At 39.9% G+C, this 25,925-nt stretch overlaps 1 protein-coding gene across 4 annotated transcripts; it reads right to left on the bottom strand.

The window, feature by feature from the left end:
- Positions 1-929: 929 nt before the first annotated feature.
- On the bottom strand, positions 930-25,819 carry EXD1 (exonuclease 3'-5' domain containing 1). 4 transcript variants are annotated; one of them, XM_063117704.1, is made up of 12 exons: positions 25,630-25,819; positions 20,189-20,368; positions 17,872-17,940; positions 13,990-14,053; positions 11,776-11,906; positions 10,385-10,452; positions 8,991-9,077; positions 7,937-8,041; positions 6,781-6,861; positions 5,489-5,632; positions 4,665-4,856; positions 930-2,870 (listed from the first exon to the last, which is right to left on the bottom strand). In XM_063117704.1, exons 2-12 carry the CDS (start codon positions 20,319-20,321, stop codon positions 2,085-2,087), a joined length of 1,860 nt encoding a protein of 619 aa, XP_062973774.1. In that variant the 5' UTR covers positions 20,322-20,368; positions 25,630-25,819; the 3' UTR covers positions 930-2,084. The 4 variants fall into 4 exon arrangements, with proteins under 4 accessions (XP_062973774.1, XP_062973772.1, XP_062973776.1 ...); XM_063117702.1 differs by having other exon boundaries at positions 25,647-25,819; XM_063117706.1 differs by having other exon boundaries at positions 20,207-20,368; positions 25,647-25,819.
- Between the last annotated feature and the right edge of the window lie 106 nt (positions 25,820-25,925).

The following is a 25,925-nucleotide window of genomic DNA, read 5'->3' as shown; positions in this document are numbered from 1 at the left end:
GATCATAGATGAGAAAAAAAATTGAACACAAGTCTCTCCATCTGGTTATGATGGCTTGAACGGCGTTATTTGCCAGCACTAATTTTCTCTACAACATCACATCTTAATTTAATTTGATAAAACTTATTCACATTACTTACCATTCATATTTGATTGGATTATTGATGTCTGGAATCTAAGGAATAGTGACACATTAAAACATACCAGATAAATTGCATTCTCTGGATGCAATTTAGAACACCATAGTGTGCATGAAAGCTGAAGATGCTGTACCATCCAAGTCATCCAGGCCCCAAAAAACATGCCAAGGTTATTGAGATGGGAATGATATATAACCTAACCAAAAACTAGCACGGAGCAATCCTATGGTCCCTGGGCAAGCGTACCCAAGGACCATAGGATAGCTCAGAAAAACACCAAAGTCTGAGACAATGCTCCAGCCTTGGAAGGGGCCAGATATCCCTCCTCACCACTCTCTGCAAAGAGCCTTCATTAGATGGGCTAAAAAAAGTCTGTCTAGCAACCCCCCACCACCTAAAACAGTAAAGGGAAGGGATCTCTGCCACTCCTCCCACTCAGCTGGCTTCAGCCTTGGAAGCCTTGAGTTTGGGGCTTTCTAACAGTGAGGGCACAGTATATATGACTGCGAAAGGTTTTTAGAAAAGCTTTCAAAAGCTCAGTGTTCTTTGCAATGCTGCTCAGGCAGAAGTTGCAAGAGAATAGTGTGGGAAGGTGCCCGCCTGCCCCTCAATGTAACAATAGTGTGGAGATTATCCACTTGAGCGTTGAGTGCCACCTCCCCGCTTATAAAGCTCTAGAAGCTTCTAAGCAGGTGCAAGTGCAAAACCCATATAAATGACTGCACAAATACAATAAAGAATGTGGAACTTTATTTAAAAAATAGAACAGTATGTTTTGGAGGGGAAACGTCTCTCAAAAAATAAAGAGAAATTTGCTTCTCTGAAATGTACATACTTAACATTTTAAAAACTTAAATTTGCTCAATTCTACCCCCTAATAGGCCTAAATAAATGTTAGGCCTATTTTCAAGTAGGTGAGCTTAGGATCACATTCTTAATATAGTTTTACTGCTATTATGCCACTTGATTCAAGGCCATTTTGAATCTCTTTTCCCCCCAAGGCTTTTGCATCTCTTTTTTTTTCCAAACACAAAAGAAAGTAATTTTTGAAATCTGGACAGTTATTCAATACTGCATCTCAGTTGGTGTAGTGCACATAAATTTGTTTAAATGACCTTATATTATACATAACCAAATTATGGCTGCAATCCTTTGCCTACATATGTGGATCCATGTCCAAATGAAATAAGTTGAATGTTCTTCGAAGTAAAGATAGTCAGAAGCAGTCTGTACTTATTTACTAGAAATGTAGCTCTCTTTCCCTTCTTAAAAGGGCATGTTGAACAAATATTGCTGTTATTGGTGGGTACTTTGTGCAGTACAAATGACAAGGAGACTTGTGGCACTTTAAACACTCAAATTGTACAAATTTAAATCTTTAAGTTGCCAAAAGATTGTTGTTTTTGCTGCAACAGCTAACATGGCTACCCTTCTGGAATTGTGCAATAAATAAATTTCTATATTGTTCTAGGGGAAATTTCACAATCCAGAAAAGAAAATCTGTTCCAAATATATTACTTCAAATATTGTCTTTGGGGTAAACAGCTAACTATCCTGGGTTAATATTTAATAATCACCAACTAATATAAATGCTTAGGACATTAATAGTAATGAATGTAATATGTCACATCCCATAAACTAGGGGTGAGAACTGTAGATCCAGGTCATACAATACTGGAATATGTATGAACTTTAGTTTTATTTGGACAATTTGGAATACTCTGATTTAACAAAGATCAATAGTCTTTTGAAATCTTAAAATAGTGGACCCGTCTACAGAGGTACAAATAATGCTAGTAACTTCTGATGTGTTTACATGTGGTGATTCTACACAAGAGCAATATAAAGAACCTGCAATCCTACATCTGCTCCAAATTTCTGTTCTGTAATGGAAGTCTTACAGTATGGTTGGCAACACAGGAATTCTAATGAAAGTAGTTCCTGCTATATGTCTCCAGTTCTTGGGGTTGACATTCGGCAGCCAAATTCTGAAGGCATGGCAAAGTTAATTGCCAAATCACTTTTTCCCCTCTTAGGTCTTATGGCAACTGGTGGATAGTAGCCTTGGGTTGTTTGAAAAACAGGATTCTGATACTGTGCAATGTTAGATGGGGTTTGGCAAGACAGATCTACAGGATTCAAGGGTAATCTTACAGCTTTAAATGAGAACCGAGGAGAACTGTTAATCTTTGGAGGTAAAAGGGCAGAAATAGCAGGAGGTTTCTTTTCTTCATTCTTGTTTTCTGTCAATAATTGCTTGATTTCTTCTTCTAAAGTCAGACCATCCTTTGTTTGTGGTTTGAATGTTGGAGACTGTTTCTTTTCCGTCACCTCAGTCTCTTCCAATTCTGACTTGCAACAATAAGAACTATTTGGGCCTCTTGTTTCCATTTCAGATTCTACATTACCAGCAGATGTGATCTCTTGATTATCACAGTAATATGCCTTTTGTTGTTCTTCTTCAGAATTGCCCTGAGCAATTGGGTCCCAGAGATGGACAGAAGTTGCATGGAATTTTTCAGACGATTCTGCCCTGTTGGAAGGAATTAAGCCAGTGCAATCTTTTTTGTTTCCTTCCTCTTCTGCTAAATTTCTTCTCATATGTTCTACTTGTTTTCTGATGAGAAGACCTTCCTCATTCTGCTGGAACTTCCGCACTGCATTCTCTCTTCGTATCTTCTGAAAATCTGCCATTTGTCTTAGCTCTTGTGGTAGCTCCATGCAAGAGATCTGATTAAAAAACACCCCCCCACACACACACACACAGATCAGAGCTCTTGTAGCCATTTTTATAATCAATATTGTTCCTTGCAAATATAGTTACTACATCTAAGAATGAAGCTAAACATGAAGGATATTGTATGCTGGAGAAGACTAATGGTATTGAATAGCATTCACTGAATGGAAAGAGATTAGGGGAACTGCAAAATAAGAGACAATGTACCCTTTTAAAAAGTGTTTATAATTCATAGAATTGTATAGTAATTACATATATGCTGTCTATGAACTGGGGCTGAAATGATTATAAGGTGTGTGTTTTTGTTTTGTTTTTTAAGTCATCTAAACATTTGTGCATGTAGTTACACTGAGGGCTGCTTCACATGTTACAGTAAATGGCAAAAGCCCACATTTCTACCAAGGACGAATTCTGTCCTTTCTGGTAATGTCTGAAGTGCTTTTATGTGAAGGTGTGCTTAATACATAGTTTCAGATATGTGAATGCTGGCAAACATTACAAAACATAAATCAAGCAGTGCCCATAAGGAACAGGGGAACCCATCATTGCTATAAGGGGTAAAGCAGACCTAATCTGAATGCACTGAAACACTGATTGTGCGACCCCACCTCTGGGATGCTGTCTCCAGGCCCTCGTCTTGACAACGTTGGGTCTGCAGCGCGGGGTGCTGCCTCACCACACTGGCACTCCTTCCAACCATCTACAGCAGAAGCGCAGTTGTGGGCTTTCCTGTAGGTGTCACCGCCGCGCCCGCCCACCTGAGCACACATGCGGCAGTTCAGGGGCACCTGGGAGCATTTGCACCCCCTCTTTGAAGGTTAGGTTTTATTGGCATAAGTTTAGTACTTTTTTTCTTTTCTTTTTCTTAAAGCTGTAAATGTGAAGGGTCACATTTACAGCTAAATGGGGGGGGGGGGAGAATGGGGTGCTCCCTCCTCGCAGAATATCCACTCCCCCATTTAATTTTTGTTGTTGTTGTTGTTTGAACAAGGGTCCGCAGAGGCGCAGAGGTGGTTCAGCAACTTTTCAGCTTGCTGGTCCACCCCCTTCCCTGCCCAGCCGATGGCGACCAATCAGTGGTCGCCATAGGCTGTGGCACGCCTTGCAGCAGCTCCCTAGTAAGAGTGGCAGATGCCGTCATTGCCTCACTCCAAGCTAAAAAAGTTAGGGTAAGTGCCTGACTTTTTTAGCGCAGAGCTTTGGGGCATTGCCCCTGGATTGCTTCGGAGTGGCGGCTGCGTCATGTAGATCACCTGCCGCCACTCCGAAGCTACCACGGGGAAAAGCGCCCATCTAGACAAGCCCCAGGGAGGTTTGCCTGGTGTCCCTGCTACTATCTTTTGGGTACTAGGAAAAACTTTTTCATTCTTCCAGTCTTTTTAGATCTTTCACAAGTTTAAGCTAATAAATATTTTAGCTATCTCTTTTTTAAAGCTGCTTTTTTTTAACGTTAATTGTATATTTCCCCTTTCATTACCTGCCTTGAGAGCATCTCTGCTGAAAGTTATAGGATAGAAATCGAATAAATAAATAAATATGAATAAACTATTGATTCCATAATTAAATATGTCAGAGAAAGAAGTAGATTATTACAGAAAAAGCAATCAAACACTGGCATCTTCAACAGAAATATTCCTCTGATAACTATACATAAACTGAATTTGAATTATGAATTCCAATTATATATAAACTCAGTAGTTAACAGTTCTGAAATATGAGAACAAGACTGGCAGCAATGAGGAATTGGGTATCCTGCTTACTGGAGATGCTACTGAAGTTGCACTTACCTCAGTGCTCCCCAAGGGGTCTGCAGATCCTTCCCGAAATGCATTTAGGTATCCATCCACCAAAGTTGTTAAATCAGACATCATTTCATCGAGTAGCAGCAGGCGGAGGGGTAAGAGGTATGCTGTTTCCAGAGCTAACACATTCAACAATGCAGGTGGAAGGGGTCTCACAAACCATACCTCAGGGTTTTTCTGCATGCCCCAAATGTAAAAACAAAGGGAAGTTTAAGTAAACCGTCCAGAGAGCCTGTATATTAGCAGTATCGGATATCCTTTTTCAACCTGTATCTTATGCATGTTTATTCAGAAGTAAGCCCTACTGAGGTTAAAAGAACACAGCAGCCTGTGAGAAGCCCACAAGCAAGACATGACTGCTATAGCACCTTTCTGCTCAAACAAAAAGAAATTTAACAAATATGAAGTGAACTCTATCTTTGACAGTTCTTCTGCCACTCCCAGTTTGTGGAATGGCTTGCCGGGAGAGATTCGTCAACAGTCTTCCAGAATTTAAGAAAGCCATAAAGACTGGTCTCTTCCGGCAGGCCTACCCAGTTGAATTTTAAGATGCCTTTTTAATGGTGCGCTGCTTTTAATGATGCACTGGTTTTAAACATTTGAATTAGTTTTATGTATTTTATGGTGTTTTTGTGTTGTACCCCGCCTTGATCCAGAGGGAGAGGCGGGTAACAATTATTATTATTATTATTATTATCGTGAAAGCAGCCCCTAACAAACAATTCGATGGACATAATTAAAGCGGGCCCACAACCAGATCTGATTTTCCTCATAAGGATAGATGCTGCCATCCAAAATGACCCACTTACCTCAATTGCACGCTGCCTTTGTTCCATGAAAGAAATGCTTTCGTAGGACATCCCCAGGTATCGCACTAAGCATTCTTGTAAAGTGCTGATGTGGTGTGGAAGGAAGCCACCTGTCTCCATTGAGAACTGCAAGACATCAGCAACCTGTGGAAGGGAAAAGGAATCAGGATGTCATGGCCACAATTTGTTGGTCAAAAGCAAACTAACTACTGCATATAGCAGATTACTGCTGTAACCATCACTGTCTGGCAACTTTTAGTACTATGTAAGTAATTCTCATTTTGAATTATTTGTAATTTTGGTAATTATTCAATAATTGGATTTCTGCAGATTTAGGAATATTCTTTCACATATCATTGGCGCAACGTAGGTGGGAACAACTTGTAGCCTTCCAGATGTTTTGTCCTACAACACCCATCATGCCTCACCATTAGCTTTGCTGGCTAAGGCTGATGGGAGTTGTAGGCCAAAACATCCAGAGGGCCACCAAGGAGGTATAAAAGTAACAGAATGTCATTAGAAGGTACACACTAAGTCCTGGTTTGCACATCATTCTAATCCATAGTTTACTAAACCAACAAACTCTGGAATTCTGGGTTGTCATATGTGAACCCAGCTTTGCTAAGAAAACATAATTTGTTAACCATTAAAAAGAACCCATGGTTTGTTTTTAGGTTGTGAACTCTGGGTTGCTTAAACCATGGGTTACTGTTATGTATGAATCCAGAATTGTGGATTGTTTAAGTAGGCAAGTGGCAGCAGGCAAGAGTGGTTAAAAAACCCCAGCCGCTCTATGTGCTAGTACTATAACATCACAAAGGCGTTTGGGATAAAGGGAAAGAGCAGGGAAACATACAACACAGGGATTGAGAAAACAATCTGCGGTTTATGCAACTGCCTGTTAAACAAATCTTAGGTAGGACAACAAACCATGGTTAAATAAACCATGGGTTAGGGTTATGTGTGAGCCAGGTCTAAGACTACTTCTGATTATGTTTCATGAATTAACACAAGATAGTTGCTGTGCAGGCATAATGTCTATATGTTTTTACATCTATTTCCACATCCATGAGGGAAAGACATTTATGAGGCTTTAAAAACTGAAGCAGACTTTCAAATAACCTGAATTCATTATAGATAGCAGATTTTATGGAATGTTATATACACGCAAAATTCAGGACAAACATTATTGAAGGGAAGGTATTTCTTTATGAAGCAATTTATCTGACTGTTTTGGGGTTTGTTTGTTTTTTAAAAAAACTAACTACAAACAAAACCACCCAGCAAGCTACCTGTGTGTCAAAGACATTGGAGAGCATAATTCCATACTGGTGAGAAAGACAATCAGAAAGCCACCGGCAGTCATGGATAACCTAAAGAATGCGAGGAAGAGGAGATACAGTAGTTCGTTGATCAAGAAGTGGGAAAACAGTCTAATATAAATAAAACCTGCTTCTTGCTGTTTTTACATGATTCTATATATTTCCTGCATAAGTTTTCAAATATCCTGTGCTACACAAATTTATTTATTTAAAATATTGTTTGGCCGCCTTTCAGGAGAGGAATTCTCTCAAGGCGGTGTACAACAATAAAGCACATTAAAAAAAAAAACAGATGCAGTATTAAAATGGTAAACACACAATAAAAACAGAATAAAAACAGCAACAGCAGCAAGCATTCTAAAAAACAGTAAACACCAGCATAAAATAAAACAACAGACAACTACAGCCACAACACAGTCCAATAAAACATAATCAGGGGAAGGCCAAAGTAAAAAAGTACGTTTTCAGGGCTTTCCTAATTGCCTGTAATGAAAGGACCTGGCAGGCCCCCCAATAACTTATTCCAGAGGTGTGGAGCCACTGCAGAAAAGGCCCTCTCCCACAGTTGGGTAAATGAGAAGGGCTTCTCTTGCTGATCTTATAGTGCGGGCAGGGTGATGTAGGTGAAGGTGGTTCTTCAAGTAATTTAGTCCCAAACCATTTAAGGCTTTAAAGGTCAAAAGCTTCACTTTAAATTTAAAGCTTCACATAACCGGTGCACCTGGCGCAGTATATGCATTATATAATCAAATCGCTTCACCCTACCTACACTTAGGTGGCCGCATCCTGCACCAGTTGAAGTTCTGAATCATCTTCAGCCCCACGTACAGTGCATTACGGTCGTCCAGCCTGGATGTAGTCCAGCAAAGATAACTGAGGCAAGGTCTGTCCTCTCCAGATCGGGCTGCAGCTGGCATACCAGCCTAAGCTGGTGAAATGCACTCCTGGGCACCACAGCAATTTGGGCCTCCCCAATTAGTGCAGAGCCCAGGAGGACTCCCAGACTGCACACTTGGTCTTTTAGGGGGCGTGCAACCCCACTAAGACCAGTTGTAAACCTCCATCCAGAGTAGTTGGATTCCCAACCCACAGTACCTCTGTCTTGTCTGGATTAAGAGTTACATACTTTCAAAATGTTCTGGTCTTCTAGTATCATTTGGAGTCCATTCTTGAACACTCGAGCTCCCAGAAGGAAAATGTCAAATAGGAAAACGTGACTCCTTGTTGCAACCTATGATAAATAAGCAGGACAGGGACCCAAATTAAACAGGTGTGCTATCATCCAAAGATTCACACTAAGACATTTTCATCACATAAATCTTGCTAAGTGCTGCCCCGATTCAAAATATATTACAAAAATCACTGAAGTTGGTGGGACTTATTTTGAAGAAACATGGTTTTCAGATTGGAAGGCTCAGTAGTTCTTGAATATTTGTTATTTGTTCTCTCTCTCTCTCTCTCTCACACACACACACACACAGTGTTTCTAATTTCAAACAGGACTACTACAATAATAAATTAATTTGTTATCATAGGTCATATAAAGACCTTGTATAGTAAATGGATTCCTGATTCGAATGGAGAAGTTACTAGAAGTAAGGCTGAAGGTACTTACAGGCATGTGTGAAGCTGACCATGGAAAGATGAAATGGGGATAACAAAGCATGGTTAATAGATGAAGCAGGCTATAGTCCATGATACCTTACACTAGAATAATGGCACAATCCCATGGGAATGGCTGCAAGCCTTCGAAGTCGGAGGCTCATGTCCCTCTCTGGAGCAGCCACCTGCCTCCTTCTTCTCCTTTGAAAGCCCCGCAGCTGGAAGAAGTGCCTGTGGGGCTCTTCTGAGACCCATCTAAGCTCTCATGAGAACTCAGCCAGGTTTTGCAAGTTCTTGTGATGGTCCTGCAAGTCCTGGGCGAGCTCCTGGCAGACCTGGGAGGCAGCTTTTTCCAGCTGTGCGGGTCTCCATAGAGCTGGCACAATGGGGCTGACAAAGAGAAGAGGGTCCAGGCATGGGATGAATGGCAGCAAGGAAGAAAAGGGTGCAGGTTGGCAGCACATGTTCGCCACTTCAGGCATCAAGAATGCTGGCATCGGGGCTGCTACTAAGAAACTCAGAATCAAAGATTTTGGCATACAAGTTTGAAATTACAAGTTGTTTATAAAACATCTTACTTGCAGCCAAGAGAGTTTTCCATGACGACACAGACTGATACCTTCTGCTGCTATACTACATACATTTTGCTTTTTGATGTGCATCATCTAGTGAGAAGAGGAACAAAGGTACAGTGGGAAATATGGAAGATAAGAAATACAGCATGGATTTTTCTTTCTGCCAAGCATAAAGTTTACACCTGGCATGGATCAAATGGTAATGGAGCATAATAGATGGTCAGCATAGCGTAAAGAATAGATCAGAATTTTAATTCCTTGGGCATTATTAGTATTTATTTATACAGCACCATCATTATGGCCCTGTTCAGACAACGCGCTCAACCATGATGGCTAAGTTTTTTGGGCTAAACATTATGGTTTAGCATGCCATGTGAACCATGATTTAGTGTTTTGTGTGAACCATTCCTAACCATGGTGGCAACATAACAATGTTTTAAACATGCTCACTAACCACTTGCTGGAAAAGGGTTAGCAGCCTAACCATGGTTTAACGTGTTGTCTGAACAGGCCCAATAACATGTTTAGGGCTCAAACATACTACAGCATAACAGAACCTTCCCCTGTTTTCTTACATAATCTCCTGCCACGCAATATCATTTATACTGTGGTTACACCAAGGACTTGTCCTTTCTTGATCTATAAACAATTTATAACTTAAAAACAAACAAGCAAATGCACGATTTAAAACAATCATTTAAATTCATTTTAAAGTTATTTAAAAAAAAACTGACTCTAGATCTTTGGAACCCCCTTATACAGATTTATTTTATTTATTTATTGGTATCATTTATATACTGGTGAATATAATAAAATCTCTCAGCAGTTCACAACATTAAAATACAATATTAAAAACACTATATTAAAACATAGCATTGAAACAGCATAAAAACACAGTAAAGGGGCAGTAAAACTGAGTGGCGTAATTAGTTAACTCATGGCCCAGGGAAAGCCTGGGAGAACAAGTTTGTCTTGAGGAGGCGTTTAAAACATGCCACATTTTCTGCCTCCTGAATTGCTCAAGGGAGGGTTTTCCAGATGGTGGGTGCCACCACAGAGAAGGCCCGCCATCTAGGTACTTCATCGCAGCATTCCGTTCATTGTGGAATGACCATCAAGACCTCTGCTGATCATAAAGGTTGCCTGGGTTGGCGGCCTGCTAGGTATCCTGGTCCCAAGTTGTTTAGGGCTTCGTATGACAGTAACATAACCTTGTACGTGGCTCGATAGCTAATAGGCAGCCAGAATTGTTACTACCCTGCGGCTCACTGCATTTCTTCGTTTCTCTGCTGGGTGCAGAGCAGGGACAATATGCCCCCTGACATGCCTGAAACACCCAACAAAGGGAAACACACAACAAAACCAACTTTGAATACAAGTAACCGTTTTATACTTACAGCAGAACCAAACTTCCCCTGGAACTGATCGATAACAACATATTCTATGTCCTTCCCTTTGTCTTCATCTATAATAATAATAAAAAACCATGAAAAAGTTATCTATACCTGTGACCACAGGATAAACTCATAAAGTATGTTTTCAAAACTCCACCGTGCTTCCTCCTTTACAAAAGAGGTAAGCTATCATGACAGGCATAGAACAATGTTAACAATGACAGTTTCCACATCAAGCATCTGAAAGATAGGAAATAAAAGTTAAGACTGCTTATGTTATCATAGTTAACATGGTATTTATACATTCTTTATAATTTAGCCTTGCAAATAAGCCTAGAATTGTTACTATCCTGCAACTCACTGCATTTCTTCGTTTCTTTGCTAGATGCAAAACAGGGACACAGAGCACTCCATCCCTCCACCGCGAGCCCTGCTGACTCACCTGCATGCACTTCCTTGTTGCCTATGGCTACCAAATTAATGCTTAACTACAAGACTGTCACAATTTGAGCTGAATCAACACAGGGTTTCCCCACACAACCAGAGAGGCTTTGCAATGCTTTTTGTCCAATCTGTAATAGCACTGGCCACAGACACTCCATTTTGTGCCATCTCCCCACCCACACCTCTATGAAATCTACGCTGGTGTCTGGCAGCATATCACACCTCCTTCCTACTAAGTTACTAAATGGATTCCTGCAGCTCACTCTGTCAACAACAACACCTGTATTATAATGAGGTTGTGTATTTTTAACTTTTTCGTCACTTTTTTTAAAAATAGTTGTTTTAGGTTTCAATCCTATGCACACATACCTGGCAGTAATACCTAGCAGTCAATACAATACAACAAGATTTATTTCTGAATGAACTTGCATAGGACTGCTGTGTCAATTCATGGTAAATGCATATACTCTAGTGTCAAATGCTGGCCATTTCAAATGGGGCTTGCACTAGCTGGAAGCATTTCCACTCGGGCAAGATGAGGCATCCAATTTCTGCCAGTCCTCCTCACTTTCTGTAGCCCTCCATACTACATCCCATATTGTTGCAGAGGGATAATATGGGATGTTGTCCCTCAGGAGCTGCTTTTGGGGGAGGGAGAGAACTTGCAGCTTTACTAACTTTGGGCAGTTGTGTGTTTCAATACTGTGACATTCTGGAAACTCCAATATACCCCTTAGTGTTACATACAAGTGTGAGAATGTGTGCGTGCATGAACGGACTACTGACTGGAGGCAATTGTAGAGCTTCAAGTACCAAAACACACATACTGTACACAGTCAAACAAAAAGGCCTAGCTCTAAAAAAAGCCCTAAAGTGATGACCTATTAGACGTATGGGATATAAAAACATGACTTGCAGATCAGGTATAAGGCTGAATTTCCAGTAGTCACCTGAAAAGGTATATTTGATGTTGCGCAAACTGAGCTGCTGCCTCTCCTGGGAGACAGCATCCAGATTCAGAGTGCTTTGCTTCAGCGGTTCTCCTCTGTCCTCAGCAGATTTCACCGTAGTTGCCACTTCCCTTAACAAGACATTATTGTTAGTATCATGATTAATAACAGTGTAATTACAGATAGGATACTTTTAACATTGGAGCTGACATGAACATAAAACCACGTGATGTTCTGTTCTACAAGCAATAATGACTTATTTATAGCATTTTTTAATTCCACCCCTCAACTAAAAAGTCCCAGGTTATTTGAAGGGCCACGTTGTCCATCTGTGTCCAACCATACACATAGACACCCTGTTCTGTACTCACAGAGGCAGGGCAAGCAGACATGTGAAACACAGCCTTGCCTCCCCAGCTAAGTCCACCCCACTCTATCATTGTTTAAGTTAAGAAATAAGACAGGCTTACAATCTAAAAGACATAACACTAATGGAAAGGGAATTAGGTGGGGGAGGAATAAAAGCAAATTTAGGTACTAGATTCTTAGTTGCAAAGTTCAGAAGGCCATGGAGTTAGCGCTAAAGGGCTATTGGAAGGGATGCTATTTCCTTTTTCTTTGACTTGCTAGTCAAACATTCACATCTTTCCTGGCTGTAGAGCTGGCAGTTCTTCAAAGCTTGGTTTATTGGCTAATTATTCAAAAGATATTTAAAAAAGAAAGAAAAGGACCTCAGCTGAAAAGAAAATACATAGCAAGGTCAATATCTGATGCTCTGTTCTGTATTCTCCCGCCCGCAGAGGCAAGGCAAATGGACATGCGAAACAGCCTTTCAGCTTTGCTACCACAGCTCTGTTATGCTATCCCAACAAAAGTCCACCTGGCTCAATCACTGGTTGCCTTTCGACAAGTAGTGAAAGCATGGTTGTTTACGAAGACATTTGCAGCAAGGTGATATTTGTGCTGCTGAATATTTTTCCAGGAAGTGTTTCCCTCTTTTTGGATGCTTTTATTAGTTTATTTTTTAGTATTAAATTGCACATTTGTTTTGAATTTGTAAGCTGTTTTGCACATTCCAAAATGGAGCCAAAAGGTGTGGGTAAGAAACGGTGTAAATACATAAAAAAGTAAAAAAAAAAAAAAAGGTGTGTGTGTGGGAAACCCAAGACCTAGACAAATGGGACATTCATTCCATGTGCCAGTCTCCAGCCCACTGTGGTTTCAGATATAATGTGTCACTACTTTTTCCAATTAGCCAGTCTGGGATGGAGCAGAAGAAACAGCTTAGTAAGGAGGGCTTGGAAGAAGAAATGAACAATGTTTAGGAAGCAAGAAGCAAGACTTGGCCGGAAGGTGGAGTCCCCAAAAAACCACCAGAGAAGAAGGGAGGTGCTGTCAGGAGAAGGAAGCATGAGCCAGGAATATACCCTAAAACCAGGAATACAGACATGAAGTATAGGGAGGCGATACAGATAGATGAGGAAAGGGGAAGGAGCTGGAGGACTGCAGGCAGTAGGACTTCAGGTCAGAAGGAGCGATCCTCAGTTTCGAATAAACAGAGGTAAGGAAGGGGAATGCTCTGGAAAAAAATAGAAGGCAAGTATGCAACTTTAGGGAGAGGATTTCAAAACTAAAAATGCTTGCTTGTACCAGTTTGCAGAAGCAACATTTGTTTACATTTGAAAATGCAGTCTACAGTCTCTGAAATTCAGGGTAAAGGGGGTTTGTATTTTTTCAGCTCATCTGTTGTAGAGGAAGGGTAATGAGAAGATGAACTTATTTAATTATATAAAACTTCTCTATGACACTCCTCATTCTGCTCCAATTTACTGCTCCTTGGGGTTTTGTACTGTAACTGGGAAGTGTTTTTAATGCAGTGTTTTTAATATTGTATTTTAATATTGTATTTTAATATTGTGAACCACTGAGAGATTTTACTAAGCAGTATATAAATACCAAAAATAAAATAAATAAATAACAGAGTATTTAAAATTATGAACTACAGAGCCAATGTGCAAAGTTTACTCGCTATGTTCTAAAATATATTGATCCACCAATTGAATTCTTTTGCCATCATATAAGTAGTGGGCATCCAATTTCTCTCTCTCTCTCTCCTCCTGCACTACTGGTTTGCCAAAATTTTCCACTAGGACAGTTTGTCCTAATGTCTAAGGTCACCAATCTTTCCTGACAACAAAATTCCTTCATATCTACCTGGGCCTGGTGGGAGTCGCCTTTCCTTCCGCAGCATGCTGTTCTAGGTCATCAAACAATTCCACTGAAACATACATCAACAGCTTCTATTACAGATATAGCCTTCAACCAGGAACTATGCTTAATCCCCACAAAGTTGAAGTTAAGCCAACACTTCTGCTGGTAAATGAAGAATACAATCATGACAGCAGCAATCAATCAAAATTACCAGGGTAAGAACATGATGGAAAATGGGCATTCACTCTACAGTGTAACAACATCATGTGTAGTGTGCATCATAACATGGTTAACCTAAATGCAAACATTTTATGGAAGTACAATATAGATTATACCTGCCCCTACAGAACCCTTCTGTAAACCTCTTTGGCTGTATTGACAAAGGAAGCTAGGATTACACCACTATTATGTTCTCAATAGCAGGTTACTTAGTTAGAATTTAAGAATGAGGACAAGTTGAGAAGGATAAAATGGGAAATGCAGAAGGTTTTGGAAGAGAGAGAAACAATGAAAAAAAGAAAGATGCAGGGAGAGGATGAAAGCAAACAGGGTTCAGGGAATTGAGAAGACTGGGTAATTTGCAGCTCCCAATACACTTTTGTGCAGCTCTTGTATTCAACCCAAAAGTGGTTCTAATCGTACTGGCATAGATATAAGTTTGGAAATGCAATGACAAAGATTTCCAGAATGTCCCTCAAAAACAACCACAACCTTCTATGCACTTACTTGAGAGCTCATCCCATGAAAGGTGTGGAGAAAGGAGATACGGAGACATTTTTCTCCCTCATAATAACCTGTCATTTGTTGTTAGGTTGTGAACTCTGGGTTGCTTAAACCATGGGTTACTGTTATGTATGAATCCAGAATTGTGGGTTGTTTAAGTAGGCAAGTGGCAGCAGGCAAGAGTGGTTAAAAAAACCCAGCCGCTCTATGTGCTAGTACTATAACATCACAAAGGCATTTGGGATAAAGGGAAAGAGCAGGGAAACATACAACACAGGGATTGAGAAAACAATCTGCGGTTTATGCAACTGCCTATTAAACAAATCTTAGGTAGGACAACAAACCATGGTTAAATAAACCATGGGTTAGGGTTATGTGTGAGCCAGGTCTAAGACTACTTCTGATTATGTTTCATGAATTAGCACAAGATAGTTGCTGTGCAGACATAATGTCTATATGTTTTTACATCTATTTCCACATCCGTGAGTCATAATACATCCATGTATTATGACTCTGGGTTCATAATACTAGAACCCAGAGTCATCCCATGAAGTTGATTGTTGGGAGATTCAGGACAGATAAAACAAAGCACATAGCATGTAGTTAACCTATGGAACTCTCTTCCACAAGAACTAGTGATGGCCACCAATTTGGATGCCTTTAAAAGGGGATTGGACAAATTCATGGAGGATAAAGCTATCAATGGCTACTAGTCTTGAAGGCTATATGCTACCTCCAGTATCAGAGGCAGTATGCCAGGGAACAAGGGTGGGAGGGTGCTGTTGCACTTACGTCCTGCCTGTGCGTTTCCTGTGGGCAGCTGGTTGGGCACAGTGTGAACAGAATGCTGGACTGGATGGACCCTTGATTTGATCCAGCATGGCTCTTATGTTCTTATGAACTGTGTACTATTTACATCCAAGTCACAATACATGGGATTACTACGGAACACTGACTTTCAAATTCTATTCAAGTGTGAACATTCTGGGTAGTTTTGGGCACATCCATTTTCTTTAACCTCAGTTACTCCTCCTGTAACAATGAGGATTTTATGACAAAGATAATATGCACATGGCCTGTGAGGGCCATGCTGGCCTGGTTCAGATGATGCGACAACTGCGTGCAGGTGGGTATTTAGACAAACAGCGCCTAGCATGCACTGTGGCTTGTTTAAGCTGTGGTGATCATGTGAACACCCATATCGCAGTTGAAAAGGAAAATGAGGCTTGTGGGTGTGGTGAACATCTCAAAGGAGAATGGCAAAAAAATCAGAGAACCTCTATTCTACAAGTTTACATTACAATCTTCAAAGGCCTCCACATCAACCTTCCTCCTAATGAACAGACACCTCCATTTTAAAATGTTTTTATATAGTACACACAATTAGTCCTACCATTAGGCAAAGAGAGGCAGCTGATTTGGGGTGGCCCTAAAGGGTAGCAAATCGTTATTTATTTTATTATTATGGTATAATGATAATATAATAATAATAATAAAGAGGGGAACTTGTGGCATTTTCTGCCTCAGATGCCAAATTAATCTGGGAATCATGCGCCTGGACATGGGAGGGAGGGCACAATTTCTGCTCTGCCTCAGGCGGCAAAATGTCTTAAGCTGCTTTATATTTTGTGGAATCAAAGGACTTCACATGTAACAATATCATACCTATTTTGCAATTGAGAGAGTAAAGGTGCAACACTAAGGACTCAGAAGTAAATCCCACTGAGTACAATGTAGTTTACTCAAATGCAAGTGTATATAAGATTGCAGCCTAAGGCTATTTGCTGGATTCACTGAAGAGGCAAGGTGTAAACAAGAGATTTCTTGTTTTACAGGCTGCAATTCTATACACTCTTACCTGGGAGTAAGAGTTTCTCCACAGAAACAATTTATTGCATGCTTATGATTGGTCCTTTAGGGAAGTTTGCAGGTCCTTTTCATGATGTTGTCAACTTCCAATGCCTCACCTGCCATTTTCAGCAGGAATCCATCGTTTTATAAACCCCTGAAAATGCTGTAATGAATTGAAATTGCGTAATAAAACAGCCCCATCTGCCGGTGGTAGAATTCAAACACTGGCAAAAACTGGGGGAGGAGCGCATGTATTGTGCTGATCCTTCAACCCATGAAGTTTCCAGAAGTCAAAGCCCTGGTAAGGCTGCAGGAGTTTTGCTACATGTGGAGAAGCTCTAAGACCTATTGAACTCCATGGGAGTTGCTTCACAGGCGATGTGCATAGGAATACACAGGATTAATCTTTTAATCACTATCTCTTTGTAATTATGCTGACCTTAAATTACATGAAATTTACATATCTAAAACATAAATAACTCTTGTATCTGCTTCCATCAAAACCTTTTAAGGCCATGGGTTGGCATATCTGAGCTTTAAGAATGCAGAAAAACAAACGAAGATTAATATACATACTTCTACTTTGCAGCAAAGAAGTATCCTCCCTAGTATCTTCTGGCATTTCATTAAATATGGCTCTTTGTAAAATATTGGGAGTGAGCTTGTGTAAGATCCTGGGGTGTGTTCAACAGATCTTTATGACAGCCTCCCAGGATATTTTACGATCTTGTAAAGATTTAGAAATTAATAGCTAATTTGTATTTTTAGGCTGCGAACACAATCCTATGCATGTTTACTAAGACGTGAGTCGTACTGTGTTGAATTGGCCTTACTCCCAGGTAAGTGTGCACAGAACTGTTGCCTTAAGGAAAGCTCCATAAATTCCAGGGGAGTCAATACTGTTTGCAACAAGCAAGTGTATTCATGACTGGAGCCCAAGTCATTGATATTAATCACAGTAATAAAATTGCACAGATAATTGCATATTTCTGTTGTAATCAATTTTAACTTCCAGTCCTTATTAATTTCTAACTAAAAGGGAAGAGGCTAATGCTGTTGCAGCCTAGCCAAAGCTGTGCTGCAAATACATTTAAGGGCTTTCAGACATGAATTTGGGACTTCTGGCATTTGTACATTCTTTAACCAATGCTGAGCCTAATAATGTAAATATTTCCAATTCCAACTGGGAATGACAGAACTGGAAATAGACAGCCCTGAAGAGGAAACTTCATTAGAAGAAGGGGGTGAGAATCTGAGATGGCATTAACCCAACAAAGAACATCTGAGTATAATTTAAAAAAATATTCTCACCATTAACAATTTCATGGCCAAAAAACATCTTTACTCCTGGTACATGTCTGCCAGTTTCCAAGTTCTTCACTAAAGTAAAGAAACACAGCAAGAGTGTTAGCAGAACCACCTCCATTTTTAACAGGAAATGTTTTAACAGAAATGACACACTGTTTAATTGAAGCAAAAAGTTAGGATTTGATTCTAAAATTTAGAACCCAGGATATAAAATACCACCCCTGTCTAACTCAGTGCAGAGGAGCAATGTGGAAATTATTTTGTAACTGTGGGTATTTATTGCAACAGTATTCTTGTTTAAATAGTTTATTTGAATGTATACAGTATACTAGTGTTTGTTTTACTGCATGCATCTAGATTATTTCTTTCATTTTCTTACATTGCATATCATATGGCTATAGAGTCTTCATGATGTAGCTTTAAAGCCAAGCAAATATATGACCGTAATTGCTTCCAGTTTTATGTTTTCATATTTTGGACTGTGGTGGAACAGTTGTATAGCATAGTTTCAGAAAAGACAGCAATTCAGTAGCTACCTTCTGCATACCACTGTCAGATATACACACCAGACATCCCTATGGTAGTGTTTCTGCTATAAATATTTGTCTCCCTTTTCATATAGCCCGTGTATTTCTAGCTCTTGCATTTATATCTAATGTTTTCCAATATTACATATTTTAAGAAAATAGCTGATTTTTAGCTTCATTGGAAATGCTAGAAAGGTTACTAACCCAACACTCTCAATGAGGTATAGGGGATCTTTATAAAAGAGCCATTGAAAATGCTTAATTATACATAATTACATATTTGGAGATGTGAACAAGTAAAATAGTGGTTGTTCTAAAGAAAAGACACACAGATTAATTTTTGTGAACCATCCAGAGAGCTTTGGCTATTGGGATGTATAGAAGTTTAATAAATAAATAAATAAATAAATACACAAGCAGGTCCACAGTGAACTCTGGGTAACTGATATTAAGAGCAAATTGGCAAAGTGATCTGGATAATATCTAAGGAAGGCTGTTGAGTTTAACGCCTAGGACTCAAGAGTTATTTGAGGAATGAAGAGTTGTAAAACTTTATTACTCATGGACAAAGGTGTATCCGGACTGCTTACTTATCAGTAATGGGCAATAAATATTTGATAAGATATAAATCAAGGGTGGGCAACATACCACCCCTGAAGCACCCTGGTGCAGTCCTCTGGTGACAGCAAAAAATAGTTGATTTGCTTCCAAAAACCAGAGACAAACTACGCTACATCTGCCAATTTAACTTGTTTTCAAGCTACATTTGGCCACTGTAGTGTTCTGTAGTAATAACAACAGGGAATAAAAAGGAATTAATTGCAGAAACCGGTGAAGCCTAACACCATGTTCCTAATGTTGCCAATGTAGATAATTTAATTTTTACTGATGGTGCAATGAGTACTAGAAAGACACCACTGCTATATTCAGTTTATAAGATCAGGAATACTTAACACTGAGAAGTTTCAAATAAGACTAACATTGCTACCTTCCCAGTGCTCCCAATGCAACTTCCGAATAAACTTACATAGGATTTGGTTGGCTATTACACAATCATACTGAGATTGAGCATTACCATCGTTAAAATATTACTGGCATTCCTGCTCCTTTACTTAAACCTTTCCGTATGCATATAACATTATACACAAATATGCATATTTAGACAAAAAGAAGTCTGGCTGGCTGGGGCATGCTGCAAGTTGTAGGACTTCCTACAGTCTGACCATGCATAGGATTGCACCTTTATTTAGTCAAAATCTAGATAGCCTAAGAAAGAACAAGAGCTGAGTGGACTACTATTTAATCTAGCGCTAGAATACCACAATTTGTGAAATCATGAAATTTACTTTGTTTCACTTTTGCCTTTAACTTTTAAAATTGTGAAGTTAACTATTCTAAGTCAATTCAATTCTTTTGAAAGGAGATGGCAACTGGTGACCTATGAGACACATTGAATTTGTCAGATTTCTTCAGGAAATCGGCGTGCCAGCTATCACTATAGGCATTGCACTAGAATACTTTATACTAGTGCAGTATAATTTATGTCCTGTTGGATACTTCCCGATAACTTTTGGGGTTTTGAGTGTAACAACTCATGTGATAGGTACTTCATTATAGAACCACATGACAATCTGTGCATCAAAACACTTCTAACCCACAGACCCCTGCCTAGAAAACAGAACTGAGGCCTGAAAAGATACAAGTGTACCATTTCTATCTAGAAGGTTCAAAGATCCCAACTAATATCTGAATAATAATTTGTAAAATAAATTCAAAAAAAGAAGAAGCAGAACCTCTATTCAAAAAGATACTTTGGCTGGAATCCACATGTTGCAGCACCCCTTGAAAAGTGCCACATTTCAATGTGATTTTCACAGTTTTCCCCAGAATATCATGAAGGAACTTGTAATCACTGCTAGGATCCATTATGGTTTTATCCTCCAAGGAATCTTGTATTCAGCCTAAATAAGAAACTAAACAAAGAAGTGTTGTTAAATTATATCTAGAATGATCAGGAAAAACTCTAGAGAAATTATAAAATTAAAAAAAAATTCTCCAGCAAGTAACAAAATCTAAACTTTATATAGGGAAAAAACTGCAACAATAAAACCTTTAAATTGATTGACTTACAATTAACCAGGTTGTTCCACGGAATTAATGAATCATAGAAATATAGGCCAAAATAAATATAAAAGGCTTCTCAGACAAGCAATCAATGATATAGGAAAAGCCAAAAAAAGCTAGGTTTACCAGGAAGTCTTGGATTAACTATTGTTTCCCATTTAATCCAAACCAGGACATTAAACCGATTTAAAACTATGGTTTTATCCCCAGGCTTGTTCCAAAGCTAATAAACATTATTTCCCAGTTTGGATAAGGTTGATCAAATACTTTCTGGTTTGTTTTTAGCTCATCTGAAGGGAGGAACTAAATGCCCATGCCCAGAGGCTTGTGCATATCTTGGTTTATTAGGCTGAGATACTGATAATCCAAACCAGGCCAGTCATAAAATCCAGCTATTTGGGTTTCGGTTTAGCACTCATTCTTTGCATAGTAGAAATTGCAGTTGGCTACCACCTTTATATTGGAGTGTACAATTGAAATAAAAAAACCAACAACTTGAGCAGTCTGTAAATGCACTTCTATCCTTTCTAACATTGGAGTAGGGAACCCCTGGCCCATGTGCAAGATCCAGCCCAATTTCATCCAACCCATGGCAGGATTTCTAGAAAGAAATTCTTTTCCTCATTGCATCTTGAGGAGGAAGCAAGCCCTGATTGTGATTGATGGGAGTTGCAGGTAGCCTCTACCTTCACGGAGTTATTAGCCTGGAGCCAGCAGAGGTGGGCTTGTAGTAGTGCAGACACATAGGGTGGGAGGGGTCTTTCTTCTTTAGATAACACTTCCCTGCTCTGTCTCTGTCCTGCTGCAGCTAGCTCAGTGCAATGCAGATGGGACTGCGCAAAGCAGTGAATGCATGAAGCAGTTGCCATTGCTGCTGCTCCATGTTTCATAGGCCAGCTTGAAGAAGCCAGAACCTGGGCACACATACCCAGTCTCTCCTGGAGCTAGAGGGAGGCACAAACTGGAATCACCTTCCTATCCACTGGTGGCACCTCCTTTGTTCCTGAAGGTGCCAATTCTACTGTGAGAGCTGCCTCTGAATCTTCCTCCTCCTCTCTCAGGAGGAACAGCATCACCAGTTTGGGGAAGAGAAAGCGAGTATCTGCACTGTTTCAAAGTCACTACCGGGTGCTACCACCTGGTAAACCTGGCCCTACCTGTTGGTGTTGAAACACTAGCAAGGGTACCTCACTCTTCCCCTAAAATTAAAGGTGTAGCAGTCTGGTGCCCTCAGTACTTGCTTTAGAGACTTCAGGAATAAAATGTATTATGAACTGAGACTATGTGTGTTTCCTCTGAAGAAGTCCCACTAATGTCTTTGGGACTTCCTTCCAAGTAACTCCAACTGATAAGAACATAAGTGCCATGCTGGATCAGTCCAAGGGTCCATCTAGTCCAGCACTGTTCACACATCTGATATGATGCAGCACAATTCTCAGGATTTAGTTTGTGCCAAAGTTCAGCCATGGCAACTGTTTTCAGTGCTCCGTTGTAGACTGCAAGCTGAATATGAGCCAACAGTGCGATATGGCTGCAAGAAAGGCAAATGCTATTTTGGGCTGCATTAATAGAAGTATAGCTTCCAAATCATGTGAGGTACTGGTTCCTCTCTATTCGGCCCTGGTTAGGCCTCATCTAGAGTATTCTGTCCAGTTCTGGGCTCCACAATTCAAGAAGGACGCAGACAAGCTGGAACGTGTTCAGAGGAGGGCAACCAGGATGATCAGGGGTCTGGAAACAAAGCCCTATGAAGAGAGACTGGGCATGTTTAGCCTGGAGAAGAGACGATTGAGGGGAGACATGATAGCACTCTTCAAATACTTAAAAGGTTGTCACACAGAGGAGGGCCAGGATCTCTTCTCTATCCTCCCAGAGTGCATGACACGGAATAACGGGCTCAAGTTAAAGGAAGCCAGATTCCAACTGGACATCAGGAAAAACTTTCTGACTGTTAGAGCAGTACGACAATCGAATCAGTTACCTAGGGAGGTTGTGGGCTCTCCCACACTAGAGGCATTCAAGAGGCAGCTGGACAACCATCTGTCAGGGATGCTTTAGGGTGGATTCCTGCATTGAGCAGGGGGTTGGACTCGATGGCCTTGTAGGCCCCTTCCAACTCTGCTATTCTATGATTCTAAACATGGAGCATATGAAGTAAAATTGATGCAGGGGAGGGGAGGAATCAGCTGCTTTCAATCTCTGCAAGGAAATAAATGGTCTCTCCTACTTTTGGCTCCAGACCAGCCTACCAGTGGCTCTAGCCCACAAGGCGTTTTTTCAATGGGTCAAAGGCCCTTTATAGAAAAAAGGTGCCCATCAAAGGTGCCCATCCCTGCTCTAAAGGCTCCAGGCAGATAACAATATGGAAACACTGTTTTGTGAACTGCCCAGAGAGCTTCGGCTATTGGGCGGTATAAAAATGTAATAAATAAATAAATAAAATATATTGTTATGTGTTTGGGGTCAGTTTAAATTACTCCCAGTGTTCCTTATAACTCAGTGCCTCTGAGTAAAAGACATTGAGGATCTCCTTTCCCCACACCCCCATGCTGTAATACTTGAATGGGTAACCCTTTTGTTCTACAAGACCTGAGGGGATAAGAAGAAATGAATCTGGAGGAAAGGTGAATCTACAGTAGACAAAAGGAGAGACTGTTTTTTGTCTGGCAGAAGAAGATCCCAGAACAGCTTGAAGGATGCAGGATTTTGCTTGGAGTGATGTTGTAAACCTTCCTCCTGAGCTCAGCGTAAATAATCCCATTTTATAAAAGAAACACCACGCATCTCCAGTGCCCTCCATCTAGGAAACTGAAGCTTGAGTGAGTGCTGAAGCCCCTGCAAGTTCACCTCTCTCAGGAGCGGAACAATGTAACAGACTTCTCCTTGGACACTCCTTAATGCTTTACATTTCTCTTAAACACAGTAGTAAAACTTGAAAGGGTTGTCCTCGATACAGGTTGAAGGCACTAATAACATCTCTAAAAAGAACAAAGAACTATTTAAAACATGTTACCAAACAAAACTCTAGTCTATTTTTAAATGGGAAAAGATGACATTTATACACTTGGTCTGCTCCACATGTGTGCGAAGTCAAACTGCAAATCTCCGTATTTAAAACTAAAATGCTTAGCGTGCACAATGGTAACACATTGAATTCCATTACCATGAGAGCCATGGACTTTACTATCACTGGTTTTGTGCATACATAATTAAAGCTTTTGCAATCTTGCATATAAATGCAGTGCAATCTGAATGTTACCAGTCACTAGAACCCTTAGGCAGGCCTGCAAGATGACTGAGGAATTTGAAAGGCTTGTCATTCCATTAAAACCAGTTCTGTAAGTAATGACACACCATGCTTCAGAATGAAGAGCCCTGCACACAATGATCTCCTAGTGTTTTACATTTCTCACTTTGGGATCCGACAAACCTCTAAGAAATAATAATCAGACAAGACTTCCACTTCGATACCAGCAAATAGGGCCTACTGCAGAACTGAGAAAATGGGAAGTTAAAAGGGGAACTGGGGAAATTATGTGTGTTTCTACAGCTAATTTTCATACATACATAGTTTTCAAAGTTGCTTAACTCAGATTTAGTTGAATAATTGGTTTTTGACATACACATTTCAGCTTAATCTTGACTCAATTTTTAAATTGATTTTGACTCAATAAATTGAGTCAAAATCAAGTTGAAAAAAATATGTCTAAAACAGATTATTCTGGATAATATAGTTTTAAGAACTCTTGCTATTTAGACAGCAGAGAAAGGAACCAACAGATGCTTGTAGTTCTCCAGCAGCTGTGGCATTAGTTTGTCCCTTATACACAGACATAAGAAAAAGTTATTTGGAGCCTTTTTTTTTTAAAGAAAGTGAAATACAGGGGTGTTAAGGAAAAACTGAGTTATTCATTACATTCAACCGACCCATATGTGATGCAGAAGGTTGCACTATTTGCAGCGAAAGCTAATAGATATAGAGTAAAGTTTTTGGATACTATTGGTGTGAGGTATTATAAAGATTCAGAGATATAAATGAATTGTGATTGAAAAGTAATTAAAGGTTTCTGTATGTCTGCTGTTCACCCATTTTACCATCATTTCAGTAATGGATATTATGATAGCTCTGTAGTTTTAACCATATGTAGTATTGTATAATAGCATAGTAAAATTTCAAGTTTGTATGTGTTGCAATGATCTGTGGATTGAGCAATAAACGTTTTGTATGAGCATCTTAAATTCATTTTTTAAAATGACATCTATGGTGGATGCCATTTGGTGTTATAAGATAGGTAAAATGACATCTAAGATAAAATTTCATTTTTAAAAGGCATTTAAAACAAACCAGTACCACTGCTGTTCAAGAACTGCAAATAGTTGTTGGCCCCTTAAGTCTTCCTTTCTCTAATGTCTCAATAGCAAGATTTCTTCCAAACTGTATCATAAGCTAGGACTGGAAGAAGAGGATAGCTTACTCATACTATCACAGTGGAAATTAAGCCACTACAACTAGAGACACATCTTACTTATTCTTGATCTATCAAGGGTAGATCAAAAGAATAAAATGTGGAATACAACCCTTCAGATCCAAGTTTCAGAGGAATCCAGGTCTATAAAGATAAGATGTAGGCTACATTCTACTGGCCTTTAGCACCATTATTCAGCCTAAACAGGTTTACTCAGAAGTGAGTCCAATTAGGTTTAATAGGAACGACTCCCTAATATCGGTGTTTAGGCTTGCAAGCCACTGGAACAGCAAACTACATATATGCTATACATAGCGGTAGTTAGAAGGACAAGCTTCCTCTAACTACCAGTGATCCAATTAAGGTAGGCCCAGGCTGCACTTTTAGAAACGTTTTCCCCTTAAATCAGAACATTACAATTTCGAAGTGGGGAGGCAAAGGTTGACTAACAATGCTCCAATACTAGAATCGCCATTATTAAATCCGGCTTTGAAGAGTCGTATTTGTTCCTCAAAATGAATACACTGTCCATTAACAGAGGAGAACTAAAGGGCCTAAACGATGCAGCCAAATGTAGGTGTTTTCCTTAGCCAAGAAGAACCGCCTTCTAGCTAACAAGCTATTAGGCTATTTTGGATACCAACAGTATGTAAGGCCTCACAATTCTTCCACTCGCAGGCGTTTCCCGGACTTTCTCCTAGAATACATTCACTCCACTCTCGTAACGGACAGGCACCCAGAGACGGCTCGAGCAACCACCAAAATGCCTAAAAATAAATGCTGGGAGTTGTAGGACTTCTTTCTGTAGAAACATTTACAGGATTGCACCTTAAGTGTTACAGACTACAATTCCCACAATACCACGCCCCGACCAAAGTGCAGCATAATCTTCAAAGAAAGCCAACGCCCACTTCTTCAAATACAAAGTACATTCAGCCGC

The sequence above is a fragment of the Elgaria multicarinata genome, chromosome 2 (assembly GCF_023053635.1).
Source record: "Elgaria multicarinata webbii isolate HBS135686 ecotype San Diego chromosome 2, rElgMul1.1.pri, whole genome shotgun sequence".
Classification (NCBI taxonomy): Eukaryota; Metazoa; Chordata; class Lepidosauria; order Squamata; family Anguidae; genus Elgaria; species Elgaria multicarinata.
The sequence above is the reverse complement of the archived record's forward strand: the minus strand, read 5'-3'. Positions and strand labels throughout refer to the sequence as shown.

Bases quoted from the DNA above. Each gene is read 5' to 3' on its own strand.
- EXD1 (XM_063117704.1), bottom strand. From the start codon at position 20,321: ATGGATCCTAGCAGTGATTACAAGTTCCTTCATGATATTCTGGGGAAA. The intron at 4,857-5,488 runs GTAAGTGGGTCA...TGGGGCATGCAG, and splicing joins AAAGGCAGCGTGCAATTGAG to AAAAACCCTGAGGTATGGTT. The intron at 2,871-4,664 runs GTAAGTGCAACT...TTTTTTAATCAG, and splicing joins ACCCCTTGGGGAGCACTGAG to ATCTCTTGCATGGAGCTACC.